Source organism: Telopea speciosissima, chromosome 6 (genome assembly GCF_018873765.1).
Source record: "Telopea speciosissima isolate NSW1024214 ecotype Mountain lineage chromosome 6, Tspe_v1, whole genome shotgun sequence".
In the NCBI taxonomy this organism is placed as follows: Eukaryota; Viridiplantae; Streptophyta; class Magnoliopsida; order Proteales; family Proteaceae; genus Telopea; species Telopea speciosissima.
The window spans coordinates 62,548,332-62,575,603 of record NC_057921.1 but is presented as its reverse complement, the minus strand read 5'-3'; the positions used below and the strand labels follow the sequence as shown (position 1 = coordinate 62,575,603).

Here is a 27,272-nt window from a genome sequence, read left to right as displayed (position 1 = left end):
TTTTGTTTGCTTTTTTTGTAACAATTTGGGCTTCTTTTTTTGTTTTTGGAGAGGGGGATCTTTATCCCCTCAATTTGCCAGCTCTTTAATTTTCACAATTCCATCTAATAGAGGGGTTGAAAATGACCACTCCCCCTTACCAAAAAAAATAAAAAAGAAGAAATGACCACTCTCGCATTACTCAGATAAAAATAAGAGACTTGGTCCAAAATATCCCCCCTCGAGGCCTCGAGATAAACCCTTACAAGGCCCTGCGTTTTCTCTCCGGTCTTTACACTTCTGAGTTCTCCTGCTTGATAGCTTCCAGTAAGCAGAAAAAAGAAGCAAGCGACTGTGCAAAATGGGAACATCGGTTCAGGTCACTCCACTCTGTGGAGTCTACAGCGAAAGTCCTCTCTGTTATCTGCTCTCCATTGATGGGTTTAACTTCCTCGTCGACTGCGGATGGAATGATCTCTTCGACACCAATCTTCTTCAACCCCTTGCCAAGTCAGTACCTACCCCATTATTCTCTTACGGAAACTTTTTTCCCCTTCTTTTAAGTAGAAATGGAACTTGTTATATACTGTTCATCCCCTGGAAACTATAAACATATAAAGAAGGATGAATTGATGGCGGACGAACCAATTGAACCCTTTCTAAAAGTTTCTCGTTAACGCATTTTTGTTTGTTTAAGTGGAAACTATTATTGGGGAAACTAAACAAATAAACAAGGATGAATTGATGGCAGACGAAGCAATTGAACTCAAGTGAAAATTTTTCGTTAACACATTCTGTAGTCTCTGTTACTTGGTAAAATGACAGTAGAAGAATAGGAAAGAATTGGATTCTGCATTTGTTACTTTTCATAATTGTAGTTAAAGAAGGGCAAAGAATCTGTACGAGTTTAGCCTACTTATTTGTTATTTTCTTATTTATTTGAAAAGGATTGAAGGTTATGTAGAAAGTATTGGGTATGTTACGTTTGTATGTTCAATGTACTATCTGCTTGTTTATGGTTGGTTCTTGGCAGTTTTCTTATTTGATTACATGCTCCACTTTTCAAGGCTATGGAAATTTTATTTTGCAAAAAAAAAAAAAAAAAAAAAAAAAAAAACTTTAGTCTGTTCCAGATTGTTATACACTTTCCAATATATGTCACCAAATACAGCGTATAAAAGAAAGTCGGGGCCGTAGAAAATTCCAAAAAATTGCAGTGATGATTATATTTAAATGCTCTGTTTGACCATGACATGACAGAGCGAATTCAGTCACATAAGCAAACACCTCAATTATTATTATTATTTTGGTCCCTCAAAGACCTCAATTAAGTTTTATCATTTAAAATAGTTCCAAAAGTCAGTTCATCTGGGATTGAACTGCCAATAGTCATTTCATCTGAAATTGAACTGCCAAAGTCACTTCATCTGAAATTTAACTGCCAAAGAGTTTAAAAATCCTAAACTTGTTGAACGTAGTTATTGATGTGTTACCTAAATTAAAATTTAGAAAAGAGAGAGAAGTCTCAATCTTGTAATGACAATCCTACTGCTGAGAAATTTATGAAGCTTAACCCCTTAAAATGAAGCAAAACTCTAGGTGTAAGTGTAACCATATGAGGTAGGGGTGTCACAAGATCTAATCATGATCCCAGATGTATTCACGTATACCATGAACCAATCAAGGTGGATCTGTGCTGTTAATAGGATTGAATTCATGTGTACCTCAATCTGATCCAATTAAGATCCAATCTGGGCCATTACCCAGTGTTGGTTCAGCTTATGTGGGGCCATGGGAGGGGTGAGTTGGAGACAGTCGTAACCTTACAGTTTTTTTCTCACAGTGGCCACCCTCAAGACTCGATGGCATTTGGAACCTTTTACTATTGCTCCAGCAATGGCCCCTTAAGATCCGATCTGATAATATTCATAATTCTTAGAATTGTTGTTGTCATTGCCAGGTTTTAATATATTTTAAGGACGTTCAATGTTTTTGTTTGTTAATACCTTGATTCCTTTAAGGGGAGACATATCCTAGTCTGATCAGAATCCAATTGAATTTGAACCTCAAATTTTACTTATCAGATATGACAGGGCTCAGATTGAATTTTAATATGCTTAAATATGATTTGAATCCAATCTTTATAGCTCTAGTGTGAGGTGTTTGCTTCATGTGCTCCCCTCATTTTGAGGTGTAGGTATCTAAAATTATGGCTTTACATATTTTCCTCACGGACAAAACAGTGAATTAATTTCCATATTCTATCCTCCTGTGGATATCATCTTTTTTATTTTTTGTTTTTAAGAGTGAAAGTGTGTAGTATAGTATACCAAGACATGGAGTACAAAAGATTAGGTCAGTCATAGGCATAGAGACCTGCTAGATGGAACCCATGAAATGCTGAAATGGTGCATTCTACCCATTGCTTGTGTCCACACCTGTAGGCACAATATCGGGTGATTGTCTTTTGTGATTATTTCAGAACCTAGGTTAACCTTTTCGTTGTTGGACATTATTTTGTTCTATAGATGTCAACAAGAAAATATAAAATACGTGATGAACAAATTTGAGCTAATTTAGGAGTAGCTCCAATACATGATAAGTTATGAGAAAGTTGTTTGAGGTGGCATGAACATGTTTAACAGAGGCCTTTAAATGCTCTAGTGCGGAGGGGTTATTTGATTCAGATTGAAAGAGCTAAAACTAAAAGAGTTAGGGGTGGGCCTAAAATTACTCCAAGAGAAGCGGTGAGGAAAGACATGCATAGCTTAGGACTAGTAACAAGTATGGTTTTGAATAGAGCTGAATGGAGAAAAAGGATCTATGTAGCCGACCCCATCTAGTTGGGATAAGGCTGAGTTGAGTTGATTTGAGTTGAGATGTCAACACGAACCAATTTCACACCTTGGTGGCTGATAGCTGGAATCCATGTCAATAGAAGAGTGCCACATGGTGCAAGAATATTTTATGTACATGGCCCAAATTGAGCCTGAACAGAAAGTCAGGGAGGAATGTCGGTAGACCAGAGCACAGGGATACCTAGCAGGTGTTTGGAAGGTGAACATGCCTTCTTCATTGCATGCATATCTTTGTCAGCTTTACCAAGATAGAAAAAAAAAAAAAAAAAAGGAGCCACCGTTATTTTTAGCTTTTTTTAAAAGCCCCATTGTACAATGTTATTTGTGGAATTTCCTTGAAATTATAGCTTGTGTGTGCAGGGTATCTTCGACAATAGATGCCATTTTACTATCACATTCAGATACACTTCATCTTGGTGCTTTGCCATATGCAATGAAACACCTCGGACTTTCTGCTCCAGTTTACTCAACAGAGCCTGTGTACAGACTAGGCCTCTTGACAATGTATGATCATTATCTTTCACGAAAGGTGAAGTTTCTTTCCGTCCTTCCAATGTCTGCACTTTTTCATAATCAATCATGAGATGTTAGGTGGTTCCTTCTAGATAATGTAACTATCTGGAAATTCTTTACTATTCTTAAAGAAAAAAAATAGAAGTTGAAGATGTGTTTGGCCTGTACTGACCACCATAATTGCATAGTGCTGCCTAGTTGACAAGGAGCCCTGAGATGCCTAAGGCGAGTGATCACCTTGTATCTCTAGGTGCCTAGAGCAGGTCGAGTCAAAGAAGAGGGAAAAGGTGTAAAGAAAAAGAACGGGGAAGAACTAGAAGAAGAAAAAAAAAGGCAAAGAAGGAGAAGAAGGGGGAAGAAAAAGAAGAAAAATTTACCTGTGTACTGGCATACCGGGCATATTTTAGTCAAATTATGGTGCTTGCCTATTCATTGCTTAGGCAGCTAGGTGCCTGGCCGTCGCCGAGGCTCGACTTGGTGACGTGACAACTCTGTTGACTACTGAGTTTTGGCTGGGCATTCCTAGCTCTATTAATGAGATTTGTCGAGCTAGATGCCTATCTTATAATTGTACAGTACAATGAAAGGTTCATGCAGATCCTGTGTCTATTGTGTTTGTTGTGTTTTTTTGCTTTTGGAACTTAAACAACGTAAAGAAGTATATGATGTTGGATTTGTGAAATTTCATGAAACATAGATTCTGTAATGGTTTATCAAGAATCAAGATTCTGAAATAGAGTGCTTTGCTCATAGTGCTCACTTGTTGAAGACCTAAATATCATAGTCTTTGATTGGGAAACCCATAGCCAACTGACAATGTTTCGGTTTTAACTTACTGGTCGCCCATAAGAAGCATTGAATCTTCTCCATTCCCCTAACCTTTGAAATTGGAGCCTTTGAAGGTGAGAGATAGTGGATTGGGATGCTTGCATTGTGCAGTTAAGCATTTTTTTTTTCTACTCTCAAAGGATAAACATGTTCTTTTCCGTACCAGTTGAATTTTCATTCTGAAGTGTTTACAACTATTGTTTTGTATATTGAACTTGAATGCCTTGTAATTGTTCCTCATCATATCAGCTCCTTTTTGCGTGCTTGGCTTTGTATGGGTTCTCTTCCTTCTTTTACATACCCACGATTCTGCCCTTTGGCTAGCTTTTTTTCTTATCTTTTTTACATATCTCATTATAGCTTATGTTATTTGGATCTGAGGAGCTAGATTTGGACACTGCTGACCTTTCTGAGTTCTTTCCTATTGCAGCAAGTATCAGAATTTGACTTGTTTACTCTAGACGATATTGATTCCGCTTTCCAAAATGTGACCAAATTGACATATTCTCAGAACCATCATCTAACTGGTAGGTGTCAAAATCTTCCCTCTTTAAAAAGCCTATTCAAATAGGAGATCTGGTAGGGGAATACTTGGTTTAGAATATATGTATTTCTGTCATCCAAGCAGATTCATTTGTGCTGAACTTGTGGTGCGTTAAGGACCACGACATAACTTAATTAATGGCAGGCCTAGCTCCTTTGCACATGCACTGCCCTTATGACACAGGTGGATCTGCTTGTGGGTCTGAGATTGAGATATTTTGAAACTACTGCTCTTCTATAAACCATTCTTCTATATTTTCTTCTTAATTCATCCATTTGATTCCTTCAACTTAACAATTTCGTACAGGCAAAGGTGAAGGAATTGTTATTGCCCCTCATGTGGCTGGGCATCTTTTGGGAGGTACAGTTTGGAAGATCACAAAAGATGGGGAAGATGTAATATATGCTGTTGACTTCAACCATCGCAAGGAAAGGTTATATGCAGCTCCTCCTTCCAAATACTTGAATCCAAGTGGGAAATATGTGTACAATAAATGCTCACCGGACGTTTCTTCTTTTTTATAAATATTTATCAGGCACTTGAATGGAACTGTCCTGGAATCTTTTGTTCGACCAGCTGTTCTGATAACAGATGCCTACAATGCCTTGAACAATCAGCCTTCTAGACGCCAAAGGGATCAAGAGTTTCTTGGTATTCCCTTTTCCTCAGTGATAATTGACTCTTTGAAATAATATACATCTGTGAAAATGCTCACTTGGTTTTTTTTTTCTTCTTTATTGGATGCTTTCTTTTTCGTATAGATGCCATACTGAAGACTCTAAGGGCAGATGGAAATGTACTACTTCCTGTTGATACAGCTGGACGAGTCTTGGAACTTATTTTGATGCTGGAACAGGTATTTTTGAACCTGTGGTCCTTTTTCAAGTTAAATTTCTCAGAACTCTAAAGATGATTTTGGCTGAAATGGCAGCATTGGGCACAGCATCACCTGACCTATCCCATCTTTTTTCTCACGTATGTTGCATCAAGCACAATTGAGTATGTTAAAAGCTTCCTTGAGTGGATGAGTGATTCTATAGGAAAGTCCTTCGAACACACACGAGATAATGCTTTTCTTTTGAGGTAAGCAATGACTTTGTTATAGTTTCCAAAGATTGCGTCCTTGCCAATATTTCTTCTTTGCTACCTGGAAGTCCTTTTTCTTGCTCCTATCCGTATTTGTTTTAGGTATATCTTGGTAAATAACTAAATAACAGTTGGGAAGTACTTAAAATGCTGAACCCACTAAATTGTTCCCTTTTTTCCCCACTATTTCTTCTGAACAGTAAGAGCCATTTCTGTCAATAATTGCAGGCACGTCACCCTCCTAATCAACAAGAATGATCTTGAGAAAATGCCAGATGGTCCAAAGGTCAGGATCCTCTCTCTCTCCCCCCCAACCCCTACACAAATGCACTTGCATACATATGTACATGCATACATAGTGTACTGATTCACCTTGTTTAGATTGTTCTAGCATCAATGGCCAGTTTGGAAGTGGGTTTCTCTCACAACATATTTGTCGAATGGGCTACTGACAACAAGAATCTCGTGCTTTTTACAGAAAGAGGCCAGGTATATTTTGTATGAGGTCTATCTTCCACTCTAGTGGCTTTAAAAATATAAATTTTTGCTGACAGATATTATGGGATGAGAAGGAGAGAAAATATCAGCTTCTCCTTCATTATATTCTTTACTTGTTTGTGGACATGGATTAGACTTATCCTTTTTATCTCTTTTTGATCGGCATAGGATCCATGTAGTCGACCCCATTTAGTAGGGATAAAGCTGAGTTGAGTTTAGGCATAGGATAATTCAAATTTTCTGTAAAGTCTCTGTTGATATATATTGTCGTGTTGATAACTTGATATACATTGTTGTGGCCCTTACTTGATAGCTCAAGCTTTTGGGATAAGCAGTTGTAACATGGTATCAGAGCCAGGAGGTTGGGTGTTCGATCCTTGGTAAGTGTGAAGGGTTTGTGTGTCATACCCCTTATGCCTTGTGACCCTTGGTGTCATGTGATGGTGTCACCTGCAGAGCTGTGTGTGTGTATGGGCCTGCACGTACAGAGGGGGGGGGTGTTTATATAGATTGTTATCGCACTTACTTAATAGCTCGAGCTTTTGGGATAAGTGGTTGTAACAATCTCAGTATTTTTAATCTTCCATTTGCTCCATGCATATTTGATGTGCAAATGTGTGCAGCACGACTGCATTTATAAATATTTGTAGTTACAAACATGCATAACTGAAAAACAAGAATATTCTTAATATTTAGTTAGATGCAGCTGTACTCATGCCTGTAAATAGGATCTCTCTCTCTCTCTGGGGGTGGTGTTGGGGTTTTTTGGGGATTCTGTGAGAGTCGGATAGGTAAATGTTGGATTGTGCATGTTGGAGGAAACAATTGAGTTTCTTCTGGTTTCAATTGTACAAACTTTGGTGCTGCTTGAAGTTCCTTTTCTCAGCCATTAAGGTGTTATCTGGATAGCCATGTTTGTGCGCTGCTTGAAATTTTCTCTTTCTGCGACCTCATTTAATTTGGGAAATTAGTTGGTGTCTTTATACTGGTTGATGCTAATAGAAGGAATTCCTTTTCTGTGTGGAGTTAGTATCCCTTTTATTACCCAAATAAATAAATAACCCTATCTTTTTAAGAGATTTCAAGTTATGGCGGTAATGATGGATCTTGACTGTTGCTTTATGGCAGTTGTAACAGCCATTATTTTAGTTGTTCTTTTTTTTTTTTTTTTTTTTTTTTTTTTTGGGAATATCTCACTTTTAATATATGATCTAGCATATGCTTGAATTGGGAAAAGTAATTCACAAATTATTAAACAATGATTTTTTAGCATTACAGCAATAATTCAGTGAGGGTATAACAGTTGTTATGGTGGCATGTTAATTGATGACTAACATCACTTCTAGGGCATCATGCTCATAGCATGAATAATGTGACAAGCTATGCCCCTGGATCACTAGAATGGTATTGTCTATGATTATGGGTCTTTTTGAAATTATGAAATAAAATGTGTCAAAGATCTTCTCGTCATACTGGCTAAGGTATTACTCTTGATACAGTTTTTCCTCTTTTCTCACCAATACTGGATGATTCAGGCCCTGGCTAAGGTACCTTCTCTTCCTTTATTTTGGTTTATGAAGAAATAATTGAATGGCTTACCAATGTGGTATGCCTCCACGATTTATTTATAGTAGAAGTTCAAGAATAAACCAATTACAAATAAAACTCTAACTCTAACTAACTGACTGTAATAATAATCAGAATAGAACTAGGAATAGAAAATAATAACTAGAATAAGAAAACACCCCATGGGTCGACCATATATCATGGGTCGACCCATGTCACACGAATGCCCATATTCCAACACTCCCCCTCAAGTTGGTGCATAGATATCAGTCATGCCCAACTTGCACACTAGAGGTTGAAAAACTTTCTCACTTAATCCTTTGGTGAACACATCAGCCAACTGTTCTCCAGATTGCACATAAGGAACACAAACAGTCCCATCATCCAGATTCTCCTTGATAAAATGACGATCAATTTCAATGTGTTTCGTCCTATCATGCTGCACTGGATTATGGGCAATACTTATTGCTGATTTACTGTAGCAGTAGAGTCGCATAGGCAGAGTAATAGGAATTCTCAAATCTTGTAACAAGGTTTTGAGCCACAATAGCTCACAAATACCAAGAGCCATAGCTCTAAATTCAGCCTCTGCACTGGAACGAGTCACCACTGTTTGCTTCTTGCTGCGCCATGTAACACAATTTTCACCCACAAATGTACAGTAACCTGTGGTGGATTTTCGATCATGAGAACCAGCCCAGTCTGAGTCAGTGTAGGCCTTAATCTGTGGATGATCATGACGGGATAATAACACTCCTTTACCAGGAGCTGACTTCAAAGACTCACAGCATAGGCAATGTCAGGCCGAGTGTGAGATAAATAAATTAGTCGCCCGACTAACCTCTTATATCTCCCTTTGCCCACTGGTTCACCATCAATGTCTCAGAAACGAGCATTTGCCTCAATGGGAGTATCCACAGGAGAACAGCCTAAAATGCCAATTTCGGAAAGAAGATCTAGAGTATACTTGCGTTGAGATAAGAATAGCCCTTGAGAAGAATGGACCACTTCAATCCCTAGAAAATAGCGAAGTATGCCTAGATCCTTGATCTCAAATGCCTTAGCCAAATAAGTCTTCAACTTGGAAATTTCAGCAGGGTTATTTCCAGTTACGACTATATCATCGACATATACTATGAGGAGAGTAATAATGCTGCATGATGTCTTGATGAATAAGGTGTGATCTGCATTGTTTTGTTTATAACCAAATGTCAATATCGCCGTCTGAAAGCGACCAAACCATGCACGTGGTGACTGTTTCAGACCATACAAAGCCTGCTTAAGTTTGCAAACCTTGCCGTGAGTTGTAACAGATGAGAACCCAGGAGGAACATCTATATATACTTCCTCTAAATCACCATGGAGGAAGGCATTTTTAACATCAAGTTGCTGTAGACTCCATCCTAAGTTCACTACACAAGAGAGAATTACCCTGATAATGTTCATTTTGGCAACAGATGCAAAAGTCTCCAAATAATCTATCCCATATGTTTGAGTAAATCCGTGAGCAACCAGCCTTGCTTTAAAACGGTCAACAGTTCCATCAGCTTTTTGTTTAATTACAAAGACCCACTTGCAGCCAGCAGTCTTCTTTTGTGGTGGAAGTGTGACAAGGTCCCATGTACCACTCTTCTTAAGAGCTTACATTTCTTCGACCATGGCCTCTTTCCACCTAGTATCTGCAAATGCCTCTTGCCAAGTCTGTGGTATGGAAACAGAAGATAAAGAGGAAACAAATGCATGAAATGAGGGGGATAAAGACTCATACGAAACAACCTGTGAGATTGGATGTTGCGTACAAGACCTTTTCCTCTTTTCCTAAGAGCAATGGGTAGGTCAATTGATGGTTTAGAAATAATAGTAGAAGGATCCAAAGGAGCAGAATCTAAAGGATCAGAAATATTACCAGAGAAAGTGTTATTCGGTCCTAGTTCAGAGGACAACTCTTGGTGTGGTAATATTGCAGTGGTGGGCTGTCGTTGCCCTTTTTTTTGTCGATAATACTGCTGACTAAAGTCTTTCTCTGGCTGTACCTGCTGCTCTCCCTGGACATCATCATCTAAAGGTACATGATAGTCATCAATAGGTTCATGTAGAGGAGGAATAGTAATCGGCACATCTTCTAGAGTAGATATAGACTCCCCTTGAAGAGGTGCCGAGGAGGGAAAGAAAGCCACCGCTTCATGAAAAACGACATCCATGGACACAAAAACACGACAAGATGTAGGATGGTAACATTTATATCCTTTTTGGGTGGGAGAATAACCAATGAAAATGCAGCGGAGACTACGAGGGTCAAGTTTACCATGGGCATAGTGGTTTCGAACAAAACAAACACACCCGGAAATTTTGGGAGGAATAATATAGGAAGAAGACCCCTTTAAAAAGTCAAGAGGGGATTTATAGTCAAGGACCCGAGAGAGCATTCTATTGATAAGATAAGCGGTTGTTAAAACAGTCTCGCCCCAAAAATGAAAAGGAACATGCATTTCAAACATAATAGAGCGAGCTACATCAACAAGATGTCTATTTTTGCGTTCAGCCACTCCATTTTGGGGTGGAGTATCAACGCAACTGGTTTGATGAATAATACCTTGATTAGCAAGAAATAATTGAAATGCCCCATCTAAATATTCACGACCATTGTCGCTCCGGAGAGTTTGAATGGTGGCTTGAAACTGAGTTTGAACCATGCTATAAAAAACTTTAAAACAGGAAAACACTTCACTTTTGTGTCGCATTAAATAAACCCAAGTGGTGCGTGTGTGAAAATCAATAAAGGTGACAAACCACTTAAAACCAGAAATAGAGGATGTGCATGAGGGACCCCAGACATCAGAATGAATCATAGAAAAAGGCTTGGAACATCTTTTATTTGAACTAGAATAAATAGTACGAGTTTGTTTTGTAAAAACACAAGCCTCACATAATAAAGAGTAAGGATTACAATGCTGAAATAAAGCAGGAAAATTTTTAGCTAATGTTCCTAAAGGTGGATGTTCCAATCGACGATGCCATCGATGCAATTCAGATGAATGATGGTTAGCGGAAGTAGCAGTAAGAGCTTGGCCAGGCTTAGCAGCAGTACTAGAGATAAGATCATCGTCAAGCAAATAAAGGCCACCACGCATTTTACCAGTTCCAATCGTTCTCCCTGTCCCCAAGTCCTGAAAGACACAATGTGAAGGATAAAAAATAGCTTTACAAGTGAGATCAGATGTCAAACTACTGATAGAAAGCAGATTAGAAGTTAACTTAGGGCAAAACAAAGGACAAGGATAAAGAAGGAGAACAATGGAGGGCTCCCTTCCCTGATACAGAGGAAAGAGAGCCATCTGCTATTTTAATTTTATCTTTGCTAGAACAAGGAGAATAGCGAAAAAATAAATTAGATTGACCAGTCATGTGGTCAGTGGCTCCGGAATCGATTATCCAAGGATGAGTTAATGCCGAAGCACAATGACCAGCAAAAGAAATAACTGGTTTGGAGAGAACAAGGTTGGATTCAGAAGAGGGAACCACAGTCGAGGTAGAGGTAGATGCAGATGAAGATGTGAGGGACCCAAAGTTGGTCATCATACGACGAAAGACAGCAAGTTCTTCTACAGAAAGCGTGGTAGTAGGAGCTGTTTTAGTAGCTTCAGAAAGGTGGGCTTGTGTTCCACTACGACCACCACAACCACGACCACGGCCTCGACCACGACCACCACTACGACCATCAGATGAGTCAGATGGCCGACCATGCAATTTCCAACAATAATCCACAGTATGTCGTTCTTTTCCACAATGGGAACATTTAAGAGGTTCCTTCTCAGACGAGGAACGTGTACCAGTATTAGAAGGGCTACCCCTAGAAGTAATGAAAGCTGATCTCTTTGGCTGTGTAGGTGGTAACATGGTGGAACGACGAGTATCTTCCAACTGTATCATAGAGTAGGCTTGCTCCAAATTGGGAAAAGGAGAACGACTCAAAACTTGAGACCGAAGCTGATCATATTCCACATTAAGTCTAGTAAAAAAAGTATATACCCTGAATTTATCCTCCCTATGCTGAAATTTAGTAATATCAAAAGGACAATCAAGTTGAAAGTTATCATAGTAGTCAAGCTCTTGCCACAGACTACGGAGTTCAGAGTAGTATTGGGATAAAGTAAGTTCACCCTGTTTGGTTGCATGGATTTTTCTTTGAATATCATAAACTTGTGCATCATTCCCTATCTGGGAATAAGTATCTTTAGCAGCCTTCCAAATTTTGGCGGCTGAATCAAGTAGTACATAGCCATGGGCAATGGAAGGAGTCATAGCACTAAGAAGAAAGGACATAACCAGGGAGTTACTTGAACTCCACTTATCTTGTAATGAACCAGCCTCACTTGGCTTGACAGTGGTACCATAGATATATCCCTTATAGCCCCTTGAATCAATGGAAAGGAAGACTGATGTAGACCAGAGTACATAATTAGTGCCATCGAGCTTCACTGGGCTGGCTGGAAAAGAGGGATAATCATGATGATTCCCTTGTGTAGAAGATTGGCCAGTGGTGGTGGTAGACTCATCTGAATCAGGCATACTGAAAAGATTATCAATCACAAAAAATCCAAAGTATAAATATGATGTGATGAAAAGTGCAGGTATTGATCCCTGCAAAAGAAATAAGTCTCGGCTTTGTGTAGCTGATTGGATCCTTTATGGTTTCAATCTGATAGTGCAGGAAAAAATAAGATGAAAACCAAATATAAATCCTGGAATGCCGAGAGCCTCAATAACCGAGAATCTTCAAAAAAATTGCAGAATCTTCTGCAGTGGCTGAAAAATAATCTGCAGGTCTTCAAACTGAAATAATCTGCAGGTCTTCAAACAAAAAATCTGCAGGTCTTCGAATAGAAAAAATAATCTGCAGATCTTCAAACAGAAAAAAATCTGCAGGTCTTCAACTTCAAACAGTGATCTCACTTTGTATGGAGATCATAAAAGAGGATAAAAGAAAGGAGGTAAGATCTAGGGCAGGTACTAGATCATTATTAGATCACCTCAAAGTACCGTCCCCATGAAACAGTGGTGACTTGAGAAGAGAAGAGAGAAGAAGGGTCTCGGTGGGTTTAGGGTTTTAGAATAACTGAGTTAATCGATCTAGCGGAAATCGATCGTGAAGGGAGAAGATGGATGAGGGAAAAAATCAATCTCAAGGAGGGAGATCGAGTTTTGGAATGCGGGATTTATCTCTTAGGTATCGATTTTCAGCTCTGATACCATGAAGAAATAATTGAATGGCTTACCAATGTGGTATGTCTCCACGATTTATTTATAATAGAAGTTCAAGAATAAACCAATTACAAATAAAACTCTAACTCTAACTAACTGACTGTAATAATAATCAGAATAGAACTAGGAATAGAAAATAATTACTAGAATAAGAAAACACCCCATGGGTCGACCATATATCATGGGTCGACCCATGTCACACGAATACCCATATTCCAACAGTTTAGTTTTGAAGGTTATCAAATATCAGAATGGAATTGACGATGATTTAGGGCATCATTTAGATAGTCAATACAACAACAACAACAGCATAGCCTTATCCCAACTAAGCATTTAGGCAAGTCAATAGATTGGTTAATTCCCCCCCCCCCTTTGTATTCAAATGTAGAAATTGAATGCTATCCTCTCAATTTATTTATTTGGCTGTCACATGTACTCGGATGATGCTAGCAGGTTTCAGTATTTACAGTTATCTTCTTTTTCTTTCTTGGTTTATGAAAATTTAGCTAGGCAACCAAAAAAGTCTTTCTGTGTGTATTGCTTATGCATAGTTATTATTTGCTGTTGTGATTGCCACATTCCATCTTTGGTGTGTCATCAGTATGCATAAGCTCACTGCTCACTATTTGTTTTTTCAGTATTGATGCATGTATATTTGGACAATTTAATTTCCATGAATTTGGCTGGTATTCCCTTGTCATTGCTCTTAAAATATGCCTATCCTGATATTTTTATTTAAAATCCATACAGTTTGCGACGTTAGCACGCATGCTTCAAGCAGATCCACCACCTAAAGCAGTAAAGGTCACCATGAGCAAGAGGGTTCCTTTGGTTGGGGAGGAGTTACGAGCTTATGAAGAAGAACAAAACCGAATTAAAAAAGAGGAAGCTCTAAAAGCTAGTCTTAGCAAGGAAGAGGATTTAAAACCATCTCATGAGTCTGATGCTAATTTGGGTGATCCAATGGTCATTGATGCAAACAATACCCGAGTCAATTCAGATGGTATGCTTATGCATTAATTGTAATTGTTTTGTATTCTTTTAGATTCTCCTATAAATGTATCCTGTTTTGTACAATCCTCTTTGTTTTATACTTCTATCAAAATTTGGAAAGTTCTTTTTATAATTTTTTTGGGGGATGAAAAAGCAATGTCAAAACTGTTGGTAACATTTGGTACCGTCGCAAGGTTATGCTTCCTGGACACATGGCAGACATGGACAGGTCCAGTTGGATACTTGTGATAATTTCAGCTTGAAACAAGCATGGGAAATGGATTTAAATTTTCATATATTACAAGAATGCATCTCATGATAATGGAAACTGATGTAGAGGAGATATCAGCACAGTTCGTGGACTCCCTGGACTGGCAGAAAGTACTAAATTTCTAAGGGCCAACTTCCGGGCGGCATAGCTTTTCCTATAGTTGTCTGCTTCGCCATTATAACATGTTTTTGGAAATGGGAGACAGAGATCTACTAGTGAATAGGGCGGAGCTGGTTCAGCCAAGGCGTTCTTCCGAAATTTCCTTCGTTTTCAAGGCTGTCCGTGGAGTTTGTAATCTTCATCTTGAATTTTATGAAACCAGCCGTTTCTTCCTTAGTTTCGATTGTCTTATACCTTGTGTATTCGAGGGTTCGTTTGAGCTAGAATGATATCTAGCCCCACATACTTCTACTGCGTTAGAAATTGATGCCATTGTTGTAACTTTTCTTCACTTTAGACTCACTTTTAGATATTTCCCCCTACTTTTTTGAGGCCAAATGACCATGAGATAGGTGCGTGGGTCTTCAAAAACATGGACTCCCCCATATTTACTATGTGACAATTTGTGATGGATATTGATCCTCACTGTTAAAGTTGTACTGTGGGGTACATCTTTTATGTGTACCATGGTGGTTCCACAATAGAGGGAGTGTCCCTATTGTGGTATATTGCTTTTGCTTTATGTTTTTGATTGTTAGTAGGAGTTAATTGTTAGTAGTTAGTTGTTATCCCTAGTTAGAATAAGTTTCCTATTTAGATATGATTAGTTTCCTCTTCAGACTATGATTGTAAGTTAGAAAGATAAAAAAAATATAGCCCACGATAGATCTCTAAGCTGAGTCTATCGTGGTTCAGCAGCATTCTTCTCTTCTTCCATCGTCTCTCTTTCTTCTTTGTCTAAGCCTTGGTTACTGGTGCTATTGGTTTATACTCTGTTACATGATATCAGAGCTTCAATAATCAGACTCAACTACACTTGATCTGGTTTTGAAGTTCTAAGAGGTCCCAGTTTCTGGGTTGCAGCATCCTATGCTGATTCAATCTACCTAAGGCCCTAGTCGATGGTGATTCAATGCTAAACTAGGGTCCCTTTTATCTGTATCTTACCTTCCATGGAGTGTCTAATCTATTGCAATTGATATTCTGTGATCTACAATCCTGGCGGCAAGTTTTGGAAATCTCTTTTTGATGACTCTTGAGATCTTCAATTATTCCATATCAGGTCAGAGGATGACTCTATTTTCAAGGGTTTGTTGGTCTTCCTTGAAGGTACACTTGATAGTTATTCTTGACTGATCAGAGTTGCTGATCCTCTTCAGTTGATACGATACTCTGTTTTAAGAGTTTTTTTTAAACTCGATGGTGATTCAATGCGATACTCTGTTTTAAGATTTTGGGACACTATTCCCCCATCTGAAAGGTCGTTCAACCCTACTTTTAGGTCATTCTGACCTACTAATTTGCTGCGATTGATCGTCAGTTCGTCACCCATATTCTGCTGCTATTGCATCTAACCAGCAGACTTCTATAAGATTTGAATGATTCTGGACCCTTAAATATTTGAGAAAAGGTTGAAAGGATGGTGAGCCATAGAATTGAATGAGGGCCCCAAATGTGACACCTGACCGATACAGGGTGTCTACTTTCCTTTCAATGGTACAAATTTTCTCAATTGGCATGCTGCATGGCAAAAATCAATTGTCGGATCTGCCTCCTCTATCTATTCCACCTGACCTGCTTCCTTTTAGGATTATTTTTTGGGGACTTGCATTTAGTTGAATGTATTTATGTAGTTGGATATTTTCCATTACAGAAAATAAGAAATCAAGGGCTTTATTGAACTAATATTAATATTAGATGATTCAATGGTCACTTCAAAGTATTTTTTGTTATTTTCCTTTTCGGTTGTTTAAAAATAATACAAGAAAGACGGGCTATGTGGAGTAAAAAATAATTTGGGAGAGAACAAAAAATGATAGCTATAGTTACCCACCTGAGTCGCTTACCATGTGAAACTTGGACAATAGGCAAACACATAAGTTCTTTGTTGTGTTCAGGGCACTTTCCGGAACTCCGGATTATATGCATTTATTAGTTTTTATATGCATTTATTAGTTTTTTTTTTTTTTTTTTTTTTTGATAAATCTAAAATTCATTCTTGAAATAAATTTTAGGAAATTTGATCCTTTCATGTCATGAAACTTGTTTTTGTTCCTTTCTGATCAATAATATGTGGTAATCTCAAGTTTTATCTTTTACCATACATTCGATGCATGTGAAATGCAGGTCTGCTTGACATTGTTTCTTCAAACCATATTCAGAAAATTGTCATGTGTTACTAATTTTCTGGCAGAGTATGTCTTTCATGGAAATGAATCCAGTTCCTTATTCAAGGAACCCTCGCTTCCCAGCCAACATTCCCTGGGGTAGGCCCTTCTCAATATCCATTAATAAATCAATTGGTTGGGCTTTGGCCCTTTCCTACCCGTTCGAAAACCGGAAATGCGAAGAGGATGAATCATGAAGTCAAGCTGGCCTGGCCGTTTGTTGATTCTGTGATGACCTAAGATATGCTATGCTCATTTTGCATTCTCAAGCATGTTCTGTGTGCTCCAGCATTTTGTATTTATGCTAGGTGTTCCATAGAAGATTTTCTTTTTCATTTTCATATTCTTTTCTTCGATGAAAGATATTTTTAGTAGGCAAAACAACATTTCCCTTTGCATCAGTAATTCTCTGCAACTGTGTGTTCACTGTGTGGATGTTATACATGCAATCTTTGCTGTGAATACAACACATGCTTAGTTTGATTCCTTCTCTTTAAATAACATTCTGTTTAACCCCTGCCTTGTCCCAAAAAAAAAAAAATAGATAAATTCACTTCTTGATATACTTTGCAGTGACTGGTCCACATGGTGGTGGACACCAAGACATCTTCATTGATGGATTTGTTCCTCCATCCACTAGTGTTTCCCCGATGTTTCCCTTCTTTGAGAACTTTTCTGAATGGGATGATTTTGGGGAGGTCATTAATCCTGATGATTACGTACTTAAGGAAGAAGACATGGACCAAATATCAATGCGGGTAAGTTTACATTTTTCAATTGTCTTCTTGTTGTGTGTGCTCTAGCATAATATTTGATGTCTCTTCCCTGGTTTGATGTTATCATTTGATTCTGAAATTTAGGAGAATTGTAACTTCATTTTGTATATTATATCAGAGTTGATATGGCCATAATTGACCTTAAAAAATAATAGATATTGTTCATATGCTGAAACATTAACTAACAGTGAGTTAATGGGTATGAAGTTTTTTGCTTCATTCAAATCTTTTGTTTCCATTTTTTATTAGTCTATTTACTGCAAATATCCTAGTGGAAGGGGCAAATATCTTAATATAGTATTATATTATGGTTTTAGCTTACTTAAATGATGTGTCCAATAAGTTACTGATATTATACATTTTGTCTTAGGTTGGTGGAGATTTGGATGGGAAACTTGATGAAGGGTCTGCTAACTTGATACTTGATTCAAAGCCTTCAAAAGTTGTTTCAAATGAATTGACTGTAAGTTAAACTACAGCTTTTAGTTGTTGCACCCTAAGATGCTTTGTCTCCATGTTGTGGTTGGAACTTAAGTGCAATCAGTGGGGAAATCAATGAATTAAATGAACAGTTGTGTTTGGGTGAGTGTGAATCAATTAATCTTGTTAATTATTGAATGGGGTTTACGCCATGATCATTCTGGTTCCTGTTTCATGAGATCTACTTCATGCATTAGAAGTTAGAACTTGAATACACCATGATCATTCTGATTCCTGTTTCATAAGATCTATTTCATTCATTAGGTATTGAATGTACCATGATCATGTATAATAAATATTTTGGTAGTTTGTCTTTGTCATTGTCCTTTCTTCAGTGAGATATGCTGTTGCCCTAATTCGTTGAACTTATTAGAATAATCCCCTGAGTGGCAAGATAAAACTGAAAGGAACTCTCCATATATTCTTTGCCATTATCACCACGGAGAATTTTGATGGTAGCATTAAACTGGGTGTGAATCATGGTGTAACAAAGCTGAAAACAACAAAAAATACAATGAAAAGGGAAAAAAATCACTACCATAACCAATCGTTTCCTCCATCACCTGATCTTAAAAAATACAATGAGAAGGGGGAAAAGTCACTTTGCAATTCAGATCAGTGGTAGGACGGCTAATAGAAAGAAGGTTAGTAGAAAAATCTGGAACATGAAGAACAGATGCTAAGGATAAAGAGGGAGAACAAATGATAGAACCCTTTCTAGAAACTGAGAAGGAACCATCAGCCACCCTAATCTTGTCTTTACTAGAACAAGGGGAATACTGAAAAAAGAGACTAGAAGAGCTAGTCATATGATTAGTGGCACTAGAATCAATAATCCAAGAACGAGAGACAACCGATGCACAATGACCACCAAAAGGAATACCTGAGTAGGCAAGGTGGGAGTCGGAGGAAACCAGAGTAGATGTAGAGGCGGAAGCGGGAGAAGTGGAAGGCTCCAAACGAGTCATCAAATGCCTGAACATAGCAAGCTCATCCTGAGAAAGAGAGGAACTGGTACTGGCAGATACAGGTTCAGAAACCTCAGTGTGATGTGCAGCTTGGGAGGATCGACCACGGCCACAACCTCGTGAGCAGGAGGTAGGTCGGCCATGCAGCTTCCAGTAGAAATCCTTGGTATTACTGTCTTTACCACAGTTGTCACACTTGATTGGTTCCTTATAAGAAGGGAAACGATCACTCGAGCGAGGGCGACCACCTTTAGGTTGAGTGGACCTAGAAAGTAGAGCTGAACGTTCCAGAGTTGTGGGCTGTAACATAGCATTGCGCGGCTGTCCTCCAACTGGATCAATGGATAAGACTAAAGACTGCTCCAACGTAGGGAAAGGATCTCGGCTAAGTATCTGATCATACTCAACATTCATCCCAACCAGAAAATCATAAACTCAAAATTTATCTTCTCATTTCTTGAAGGCAGTAGCATCGGCAGTACAAGTTTCCTCGAAGGTGTCATAGCAGTCAAGTTCCTGCCACAGATTACGCAACTCAAAATAGTATTGGGAAAGAGTTAGGTTCTTCAGCTTGGTTTCATGAAGCTTCTTGTGTAGTTCATAAACCTGGGCATCATTCCCAACCTAAGAGTATGTGTCCTAACTCCTAAGCTGCTTTCCAAGTCGTGGCTGCGGTATCAAATACGAGATAACCTCGAGCAATTTGAGGTTGCATAGAGTTGATAAGAAAAAGCATTGCCAAGGAGTTATCAGAACTCCACTTCCTTTGTGAAGCATCAGTAGTAGTAGGCTTTCCAGTTTCACCCATCAAATAACCTGCATAGCCACGTGAATCAATGGAGGGGTAACAGGAGCGAGACCACATCAAATAATTACTCCCATCCAATCGAGCAGAGCTAACAGGGAATGAAGGGAAATCGTTATGAGTCCCACGACTTGATCCTTCAATTCCAGTTGATGCAGTTGAGTCGGCCAACATAGTTACCACTCTGGTTGATGAGACAGATTAGAACAGACAAAAGTGAGATGAAGCCTTGAAGGGATCGATGATCATCACAAAAAACTGACAAAAAGTCGGTAGAGGGTTCAAAACCCTGAAAAAGTCGATCCAGGCTCCAAAACCCTCACAAAAAATCGATCTAGCTCCCAAAACTCTGATGAAATCAATTGAGACATAGAGTGTCTCTCAAATCATTGTGTAAGAGAGATCTGAGAATCCAAACAGAAAGGATCTGGCCCTCAGTGGCCTAGGAGAGACGCACCGAGAGCAGTGGTGGAAGGTGGAGAGAGAGAGAGACGGCGGCTGGGATCCCAAGGTGGATCTCAGCTCTGATACCATGTTTGAATGAGAAATGATTAGACTGCTATTGTGACTGCCCTACTTTATTTATAATAAGTGACATACAGGTACAAGTACAATAATGCCCCTATGGACAGATTTACCCCTATACCCATATTACAACAACACCTTTATCGATCTCCTTGTCATTTAAGCTGTTAACTATAAATATGTTGCAGTGCTGTACATTTCTCTGATCACCCATGAATGTTTAACGTTTTTCTCTGTTTCAGGTGCAAGTGAAGTGTTCTCTTGTTTACATGGACTTTGAGGGTCGTTCTGATGGCCGTTCAATCAAATCAATTCTTGCACATGTGGCCCCATTGAAGCTTGTATGGACATTCTTTCTTTTTTTTTTTATGTTGATTTACTATACAGTATCATCCGTAATTATTTGGCTCCCCATTGTTACTAGTTTTGTAGGCTTTCTACCTAATGCAATTTTCATGTACTCAATTCTTTGGTTGTAATGCATCACTTGCATTAGAAATAAACTTCACAATGTGTTTTCCTATATGAAGGTTTTGGTGCATGGAACAGCAGAGGCTACAGAGCATTTGAAGCAACATTGCTTGAAACATGTTTGCCCCCATGTTTATGCACCTCAAATTGGGGAAGCAATTGATGTCACCTCAGATTTATGTGCATACAAGGTACCTGCCATCGACAACTGTTTAAGATTTTGTGGGTTAGCAGTATTTTGATAACCCTGGATTTATCCTTTTTCCTCTTGGGTCTGTTGTATGAATGGTAGGTGCAACTTTCTGAGAGGCTGATGAGTAATGTGCTCTTCAAGAAGGTATCTTAGTATGAACCTCTTATGCTTTAATGCTTTGTATTGTCTATTTCTGCCCTCTCTTCACCTCTCTCTCTCTCTCGTCCCCCCCCACCCTTGTGTGTGTGTGGAGTAGGTCATCTCTTCGACTCTAATAGTGTTCACCCGAGAATTTCATTGATGTTAGTGTTTAGATAAACATTTGAGTGTTTCTTCAGTCGTGCTCAGAGGATAGAGGTGGAGAGTAAGTAACTGATGACATGGTAACCATTCATTGCAAGAGCTTTAACAATAGAACATGCAGAAATTTAGGAAGTCTCTGATTGATGTAGAACTACTGTTCTACCATAACAGTGTCCAAGTGGTAGAATCAAATCACAACTACACTTAATTTTTAATGGAACTAAGAGAGAGAAACTTCTCTCACATTATCAGGCATATCATGGCTATGGCTCGCCAAATGAACTACTCATTCAATTGGAAGCCAAGATCGGCGAATGATATTGCAGATCATTAGGCAAAAGATGGTGTTCAGTGGATCACAGCCATGTTGGGAATTCTTTGCCACTTATTGATTTGGAGTTTCAATCATATGCTTTGTGTTTTGGGATTACAACTCTCTCATTTCTGTTTCTTTCTTTAGCTCTTTTGCCATTTATGACCTTCATGCAAATTGTATACAGAAAAGAGAAAGTTAGGGTTTAGGTTGAGACTAGGTAGGTATTGATTGTTGATGAAAGGATGAAGATGTGAAATGATGGAGATGGCTAGGGCTGTGTTTTTGGTGAGAGATTAGTGCACTGTACAGAAGTGGTGAAAAGGAACTGTTCCAGAGCTTAAAGAAACTGCTGTAATGGATACAGAAAACAGAAAGTAGAAAAGAAAAGAGGAGAAAAAAGAGAATTCACCTAGCAATACACCTAGGCTTGAAGGATCCACCTTCAAAGGGGCATCCATACTGCAGTAGTCATGCACTTCATTTCTTTCCAAACAATATTTTCTTATTGACATCGCTTAAGATGTCAAATAGTTTATAACCTTGCTTTTTCACCTTCAGTATAATTTTTTTTTAATGAGGGTAAATCCTGTCATTTCACATATGTACTTGAAAAATGTGCAAAGCCAATGACAACTTTTGATAATGACATGATGATAAGCCACTTTCAAATTATTTTGAAAACCCTTTTTTACCTCTAACTTAAAGAACTTTTGGGAATAAGACTAGGGGCAATCAAAAGAAGGTTCCGAGTTCTAAATACACCTATAGAGGGGTGTTTATATATAGGGTGCATCTTGTTGTCACCAAATAGGTAAACTAAGAAGTTGTAACCTTACTTTTTTGCCTATCTTATATTCCCAAAAGTTATTTTTGTAATGGGTAAAAAAGGCTTTTCAAAATAAGTTGAAAGTGACTTGTCATCATGTCATTTTCAAAAGTTGTCATTGTCTATGTGAAATGACAAGATCACCCCTACATTAATAACTTTTGGGAATAAGGCAAGGAGCAAAAAACTAAGGTTACAACAAGATTTTCCCATACATTATATATATAGTAAGTTACTTATGGTCCAAGTAATTAGTTACTCATTTTGGTAGATAACTTGTTACCTGTGCTTTAAGTAGATACTTTTCCCTTAAGAAAGTAGAAATTTTCCCAAACTTAAAATTACAAAAGTACCCTTTTCAGGCACCCTAAATTACGAATTTGCCTCAAAATACAACTTTGACTGAAAATAACTTTTGAGTCATTGATCCTTTGCAAAACCCTTGTAATCAGTCGTTCTACTTGGTAAACCCTACTTAAAGATATATGCATAAACTCCAAAAAGTACTCCATTGAACCCACAATCAAAAGGTCACAAATTTGGTCTGCAACAAGTAGGTAATAATTCAGCTCTTATTCCTCTTCTTTCGTTTTCTAGACTTAGGATCCCTATCACCAGTCCGCCGTTGAATGGATCCCCATTTTGGTGACAAAGACTGACAGATGATAAACAATCTGATCTCCTAAATATCTGAGAGATGAAATTTCAACAAGTCTTTTTAGAATTGATAACTGTCATCCAGTTGAGAAGTCTGCTTCTGGCATAGACATATTTTCAGGTGGGATCCATTGAATTGAGGTTTCTACCAATCTGTCTTACCCAGGAAAAAAGAAGAAGAAGCTGTTTTCATTCATTTGTTAGTTGGCCGTTAATGTTCTTTGTGCAAAAGGCTTCTTGAAAGTGTTGTTCCTTTGAAGGGTTTCAAAATTTCCCTTGGTGAAGCTACAAAAATTACTAATAAAAACCAGGAGGAGGTGGTTAGTGGATTGTCAGTTACATAATGATGACACTAGGTATTTATTAACTTCATTAAATTTTAATTATACACACACTATTATGTAGGAACTATCTGAGTAACCTCCCCCCCCCCCCCCTTCACTCTCTCTCTCTCTCTCACACACACACAGGCAGCCATCTGATGTGATAGTACAATTACAGCTGGGGGACTATGAGATTGCTTGGATTGACGCTGAAGTAGGGAAGACAGATAGTGGCATGCTGTCGCTGCTTCCTCTTTCAACCCCACCTCCACATAAATCTGTCCTTGTTGGTGATTTAAAGCTGGCAGATTTCAAGCAGTTTCTTGCAAGCAAGGGTGTACAGGTATTCAGACTTCCATTCTTGCTCAAATAAGTACATAACGAAGTGGGATCCTGAGAAAAGGCAAAAAAAAGGGGTAGGACCAACTTGCTTCAAATGAATACAGGGAGCTCCCTCTGAAGATAACATAATGTGGCTCACTGTTAGCTAATCCACCATGCTCAGATGTTGGGCCAGGTCTTGGAGGCAATCCCTGAAATCATCGGACGCAAGAATCTTACGTTCCAACCTAGATAAATATGGGGTTGTTTCCCCTGATACCTGAGACCTAATGTTTCTTACTGTTAATGCTTCTCTCAGGTAGAATTTGCAGGGGGTGCCTTAAGATGTGGGGAGTATGTGACACTGCGGAAGATTGGAGATGCCACCCAGAAGGTGATTTGTCTCCAAGGGTTTGCTAATATCATTTTCTTTCTTCTACTTCTGTTCATTCTTTTTTTAATGGTTTGTTTGCGGAATAATCTTTTAGGGTGGAGTTACTAGCACTCAGCAAGTAGTCCTTGAGGGCCCCTTAACTGAAGAGTATTACAAGATCCGTGAATATCTCTATTCGCAGTTCTATTTGCTGTAGATCAAGATGCTGTGTTGTTTGGTGTGAAGGAGGTGGAATTGGAGATCTCAACTCGTCCAAATGAATGTCAAAGGAAAAAGATTCAGCTTCCCATAGTTTCCATCTCCAATCTACTGAAAATTGATGGTTGCTCTGATGGCGTTGGATTTTTGGAAATGCCAACGTTTTTTGTACCCCTTTCTTTTTCTTTTAAAAAATTGGGAAACTTGAGGCCTTCTTACTGCAATGTTAGAGCATATGAACGGCAAGTAGTACAGGACAGGGCAATGGTTATTCCCGAGTGGTGCTTCTTATTGGAAGTTGCTTGTTCGAGTCTTTAACGCGCCATGCATCAGTTAAGTGTATAATTAATTTTTTTTGGTACATTTAAGAGAAAAAAAAGACAGCTTAGTTTTGTTTGTTCAAAACTTCATTTCAACATACCAGATTCATATCCTAGAGGAGAAGCAGAGCAATATAATAATGTTGTGATCTCGAAGGCTCCCGTGCCTGACGTCATGGGCATATATTACCTTTTTCTAATTTTGCCGCCTTTTTCTCCTTGCGTTAAATTTAAAAAAATAGGCAGATTTGTAAGTTGATAAGTATGGTTCGTGCGGGAGGAAGAGAGAGATAGACATAGGTGCTATCCTACCTTACCCCATTGGCTCAAAATAAATTTTTATTTAATTGCTTTGGTTCTCTCTTTTGTCTATTTGTGAATGTTTTAAGGGAGAATATTCTCTGTGCCATAGCACAGGCTGCGCCCAAACACATGGGCAGCCTGTGTAGGGGGGCAGGGTGATCATTGCATCCATCCCATGTGCCTGGCGTGGCATAGTACTATTTTCCTTTTACATGGAACAAGCCCTGTAAAGGAATGGGGTCCTATGGCCAACCATTTCGACTCATTGGGTTGGGAGTTGGGACTCTTATCAAACGGTCAAACTAACCATTTACTGTTGGATGGACATGAGTAGGCCCACAGTTTCAAAAGAGATAGGTTGTACCAAGGTTTCCAAAAGGTGGAATCGGTCGAAAACCAGCAGGATTTAGCTGTAACTAGATCAATACCGACCAATTTGATACTGTTGATACAGTCCCAATCCCAAAACCAAGGATTAGCTCCATGTCACAATCTTAGAGGACTAGGGGTGTCAATCGGTCAGTTTTAGTCAAGTCTAATCAGTCCCCCTATTTTAGGATCCTGCACTGTGATCGGATTGTTTAAGTAATCGGTTGTCATAGGTTAGGTATGCTCTTATTTATAAGTGGTCGATCGGATACTGGTCTTTTACTAAGGGGAGTATAAATGGGCTAAACGTGCCTATAAACAAGCTCATACTAAATGGGTTAGTTATGATTGGGCTATTCAAGTTTGGTCCATATAGCTCTTAATGAGATTCAATTCTTTGGGATGAAACAAGAATTTATTTGAGAAAATGTTCTTCACTAAGATAATGGTTAATAAGTAAATCTCAAATTTATTTGGAGTTTTATGGGCTTCATTCTCAATGGACATACATTTGATAGCATTTCAAACAATATAAATGGCCTTGATTATATGCTCCATTTATTTTTTGCCCATCAACTTCATAATGCAATAATACTCAATTATCAAGTTTATATTTTTACTCATTTATATATAGCTTACATGATGCAAGATGATAAATTAATCAAGAGATTAGAAAGGAGTATATTTGAGATAAATTAAGGAATTTATGGGGTAATTAGGGTAAAACAAACGGTTCATAAATGTGTCAGACTGATTTCAGGCTTTCATTGGTCAAGACTGAAGACAGGTGGATTCTACAAGTACGAGCTTAGAATCGACACCCCTATTAGAGCCTAGAGGTTGCCTTTGAGGATAAGGATGTTAAACGGTCTGGTTCAGGTTAAATCGTTTAATTAAATGGTCTTAATTTTAAAACCATAAGAATCATTTATTAAATATTTCATGATTTCGATTTAAATGGTTCAATTTGATTTCGTTAAACGTTTTTGTTTGATTTTGACACATTATGTACATTTAAGAGTGTTAAATGGTTCGATTCAATTTAAACCATTTAATTAAACGGCCTCAATTTTAAAATTAAAATCGAACCATTTATTAAACAATTCCATTCGCTTTCAGTTTGATTTTGACACCCTTACTTGAGGGAACTTCACCAATTCCCTTAAGCCTTGATGCGGGTCACGAGCGGGGGCACAACTCATGTGGGCCAAATTCTGATCCGATCATGTCACTATTATTTTTTAAGTCGGATAGCTATCAAGTTCTTTCGATGGATTTTTTTTATTGTTTTCTCTCTTTTGTCCTAATTATGTGGGTCCTATATGAATGATACTGTTCTCCACACTCCATTATTGTGGAGTAAGAGATTCCCTCACTTCCCAAAAAAAAGTATAAGAGATTCCCTCCACATTGGTGTCCTCGGGAACTCTCCCACTATGAAATTAGGCAAAAGTTTCCTTTTAGCATGGGTAAAAGGAATCCCACAATTGGGATCCCATAATGACCTATCCTCCCATGTACACAGGGTTTTAAAATAAGGAATCGGTCGAACCCGATCCCAATTTAAGCCACTTTGAATACCACTTCATATAGCTTTTCTAGGGTTTGGCTTGATTCTGGTCAATTCCAATATGTTTCGAACTGATTCAGATCAAAATCGATTGCATCCGATTTGGTTTTTAAAATCTTGTTTTATTTACAGATGTCTATACTATCCTCTTCTTGCTTGAAAAGTCATATCTAAGGACTAAACCCATGAGTCAATAGATTTTCAAACCGAGTTTTTCTTGAGACATAGTCAATAAGGTATCCTTCGATTGGTGTTCACAGGGGATCGCAAAACATTAGGTGGTATGTTCAACCATTTATAAATAGGAGATAAATTTGTAAAAAAAAAAATCCTCTATAATATCCTAATCTTGCGGTGCACTATAGTGCAGGCCTGAAAACTTAACACGTAAAAGATACGACATCTAACTATACCAAGTTCAAAAAAAAA

General features: G+C 38.3%; 1 protein-coding gene across 1 annotated transcript; it reads left to right on the top strand.

Annotated features, from left to right (window-relative positions):
• Positions 1 to 244: 244 nt before the first annotated feature.
• On the top strand, positions 245 to 24,348 carry LOC122665237 (cleavage and polyadenylation specificity factor subunit 2). The gene is made up of 18 exons (XM_043861327.1): positions 245 to 489; positions 3,198 to 3,366; positions 4,609 to 4,705; positions 5,029 to 5,155; positions 5,258 to 5,373; positions 5,484 to 5,578; positions 5,654 to 5,805; positions 6,037 to 6,094; positions 6,190 to 6,297; positions 13,885 to 14,137; positions 17,299 to 17,483; positions 17,872 to 17,964; positions 20,522 to 20,620; positions 20,810 to 20,941; positions 21,043 to 21,087; positions 23,547 to 23,711; positions 24,009 to 24,083; positions 24,178 to 24,348. Exons 1-18 carry the CDS (start codon positions 341 to 343, stop codon positions 24,277 to 24,279), a joined length of 2,220 nt encoding a protein of 739 aa, XP_043717262.1. The 5' UTR covers positions 245 to 340; the 3' UTR covers positions 24,280 to 24,348.
• The last annotated feature ends 2,924 nt before the right edge of the window (positions 24,349 to 27,272 follow it).

Excerpts from the sequence above, each read along its gene's own strand:
- LOC122665237 (XM_043861327.1), top strand. The coding sequence starts at position 341 with ATGGGAACATCGGTTCAGGTCACTCCACTCTGTGGAGTCTACAGCGAA. Across the intron at positions 5,579-5,653 it reads TTATTTTGATGCTGGAACAG|CATTGGGCACAGCATCACCT; the intron begins GTATTTTTGAAC and ends CTGAAATGGCAG. Across the intron at positions 20,942-21,042 it reads CAGATTTATGTGCATACAAG|GTGCAACTTTCTGAGAGGCT; the intron begins GTACCTGCCATC and ends TATGAATGGTAG.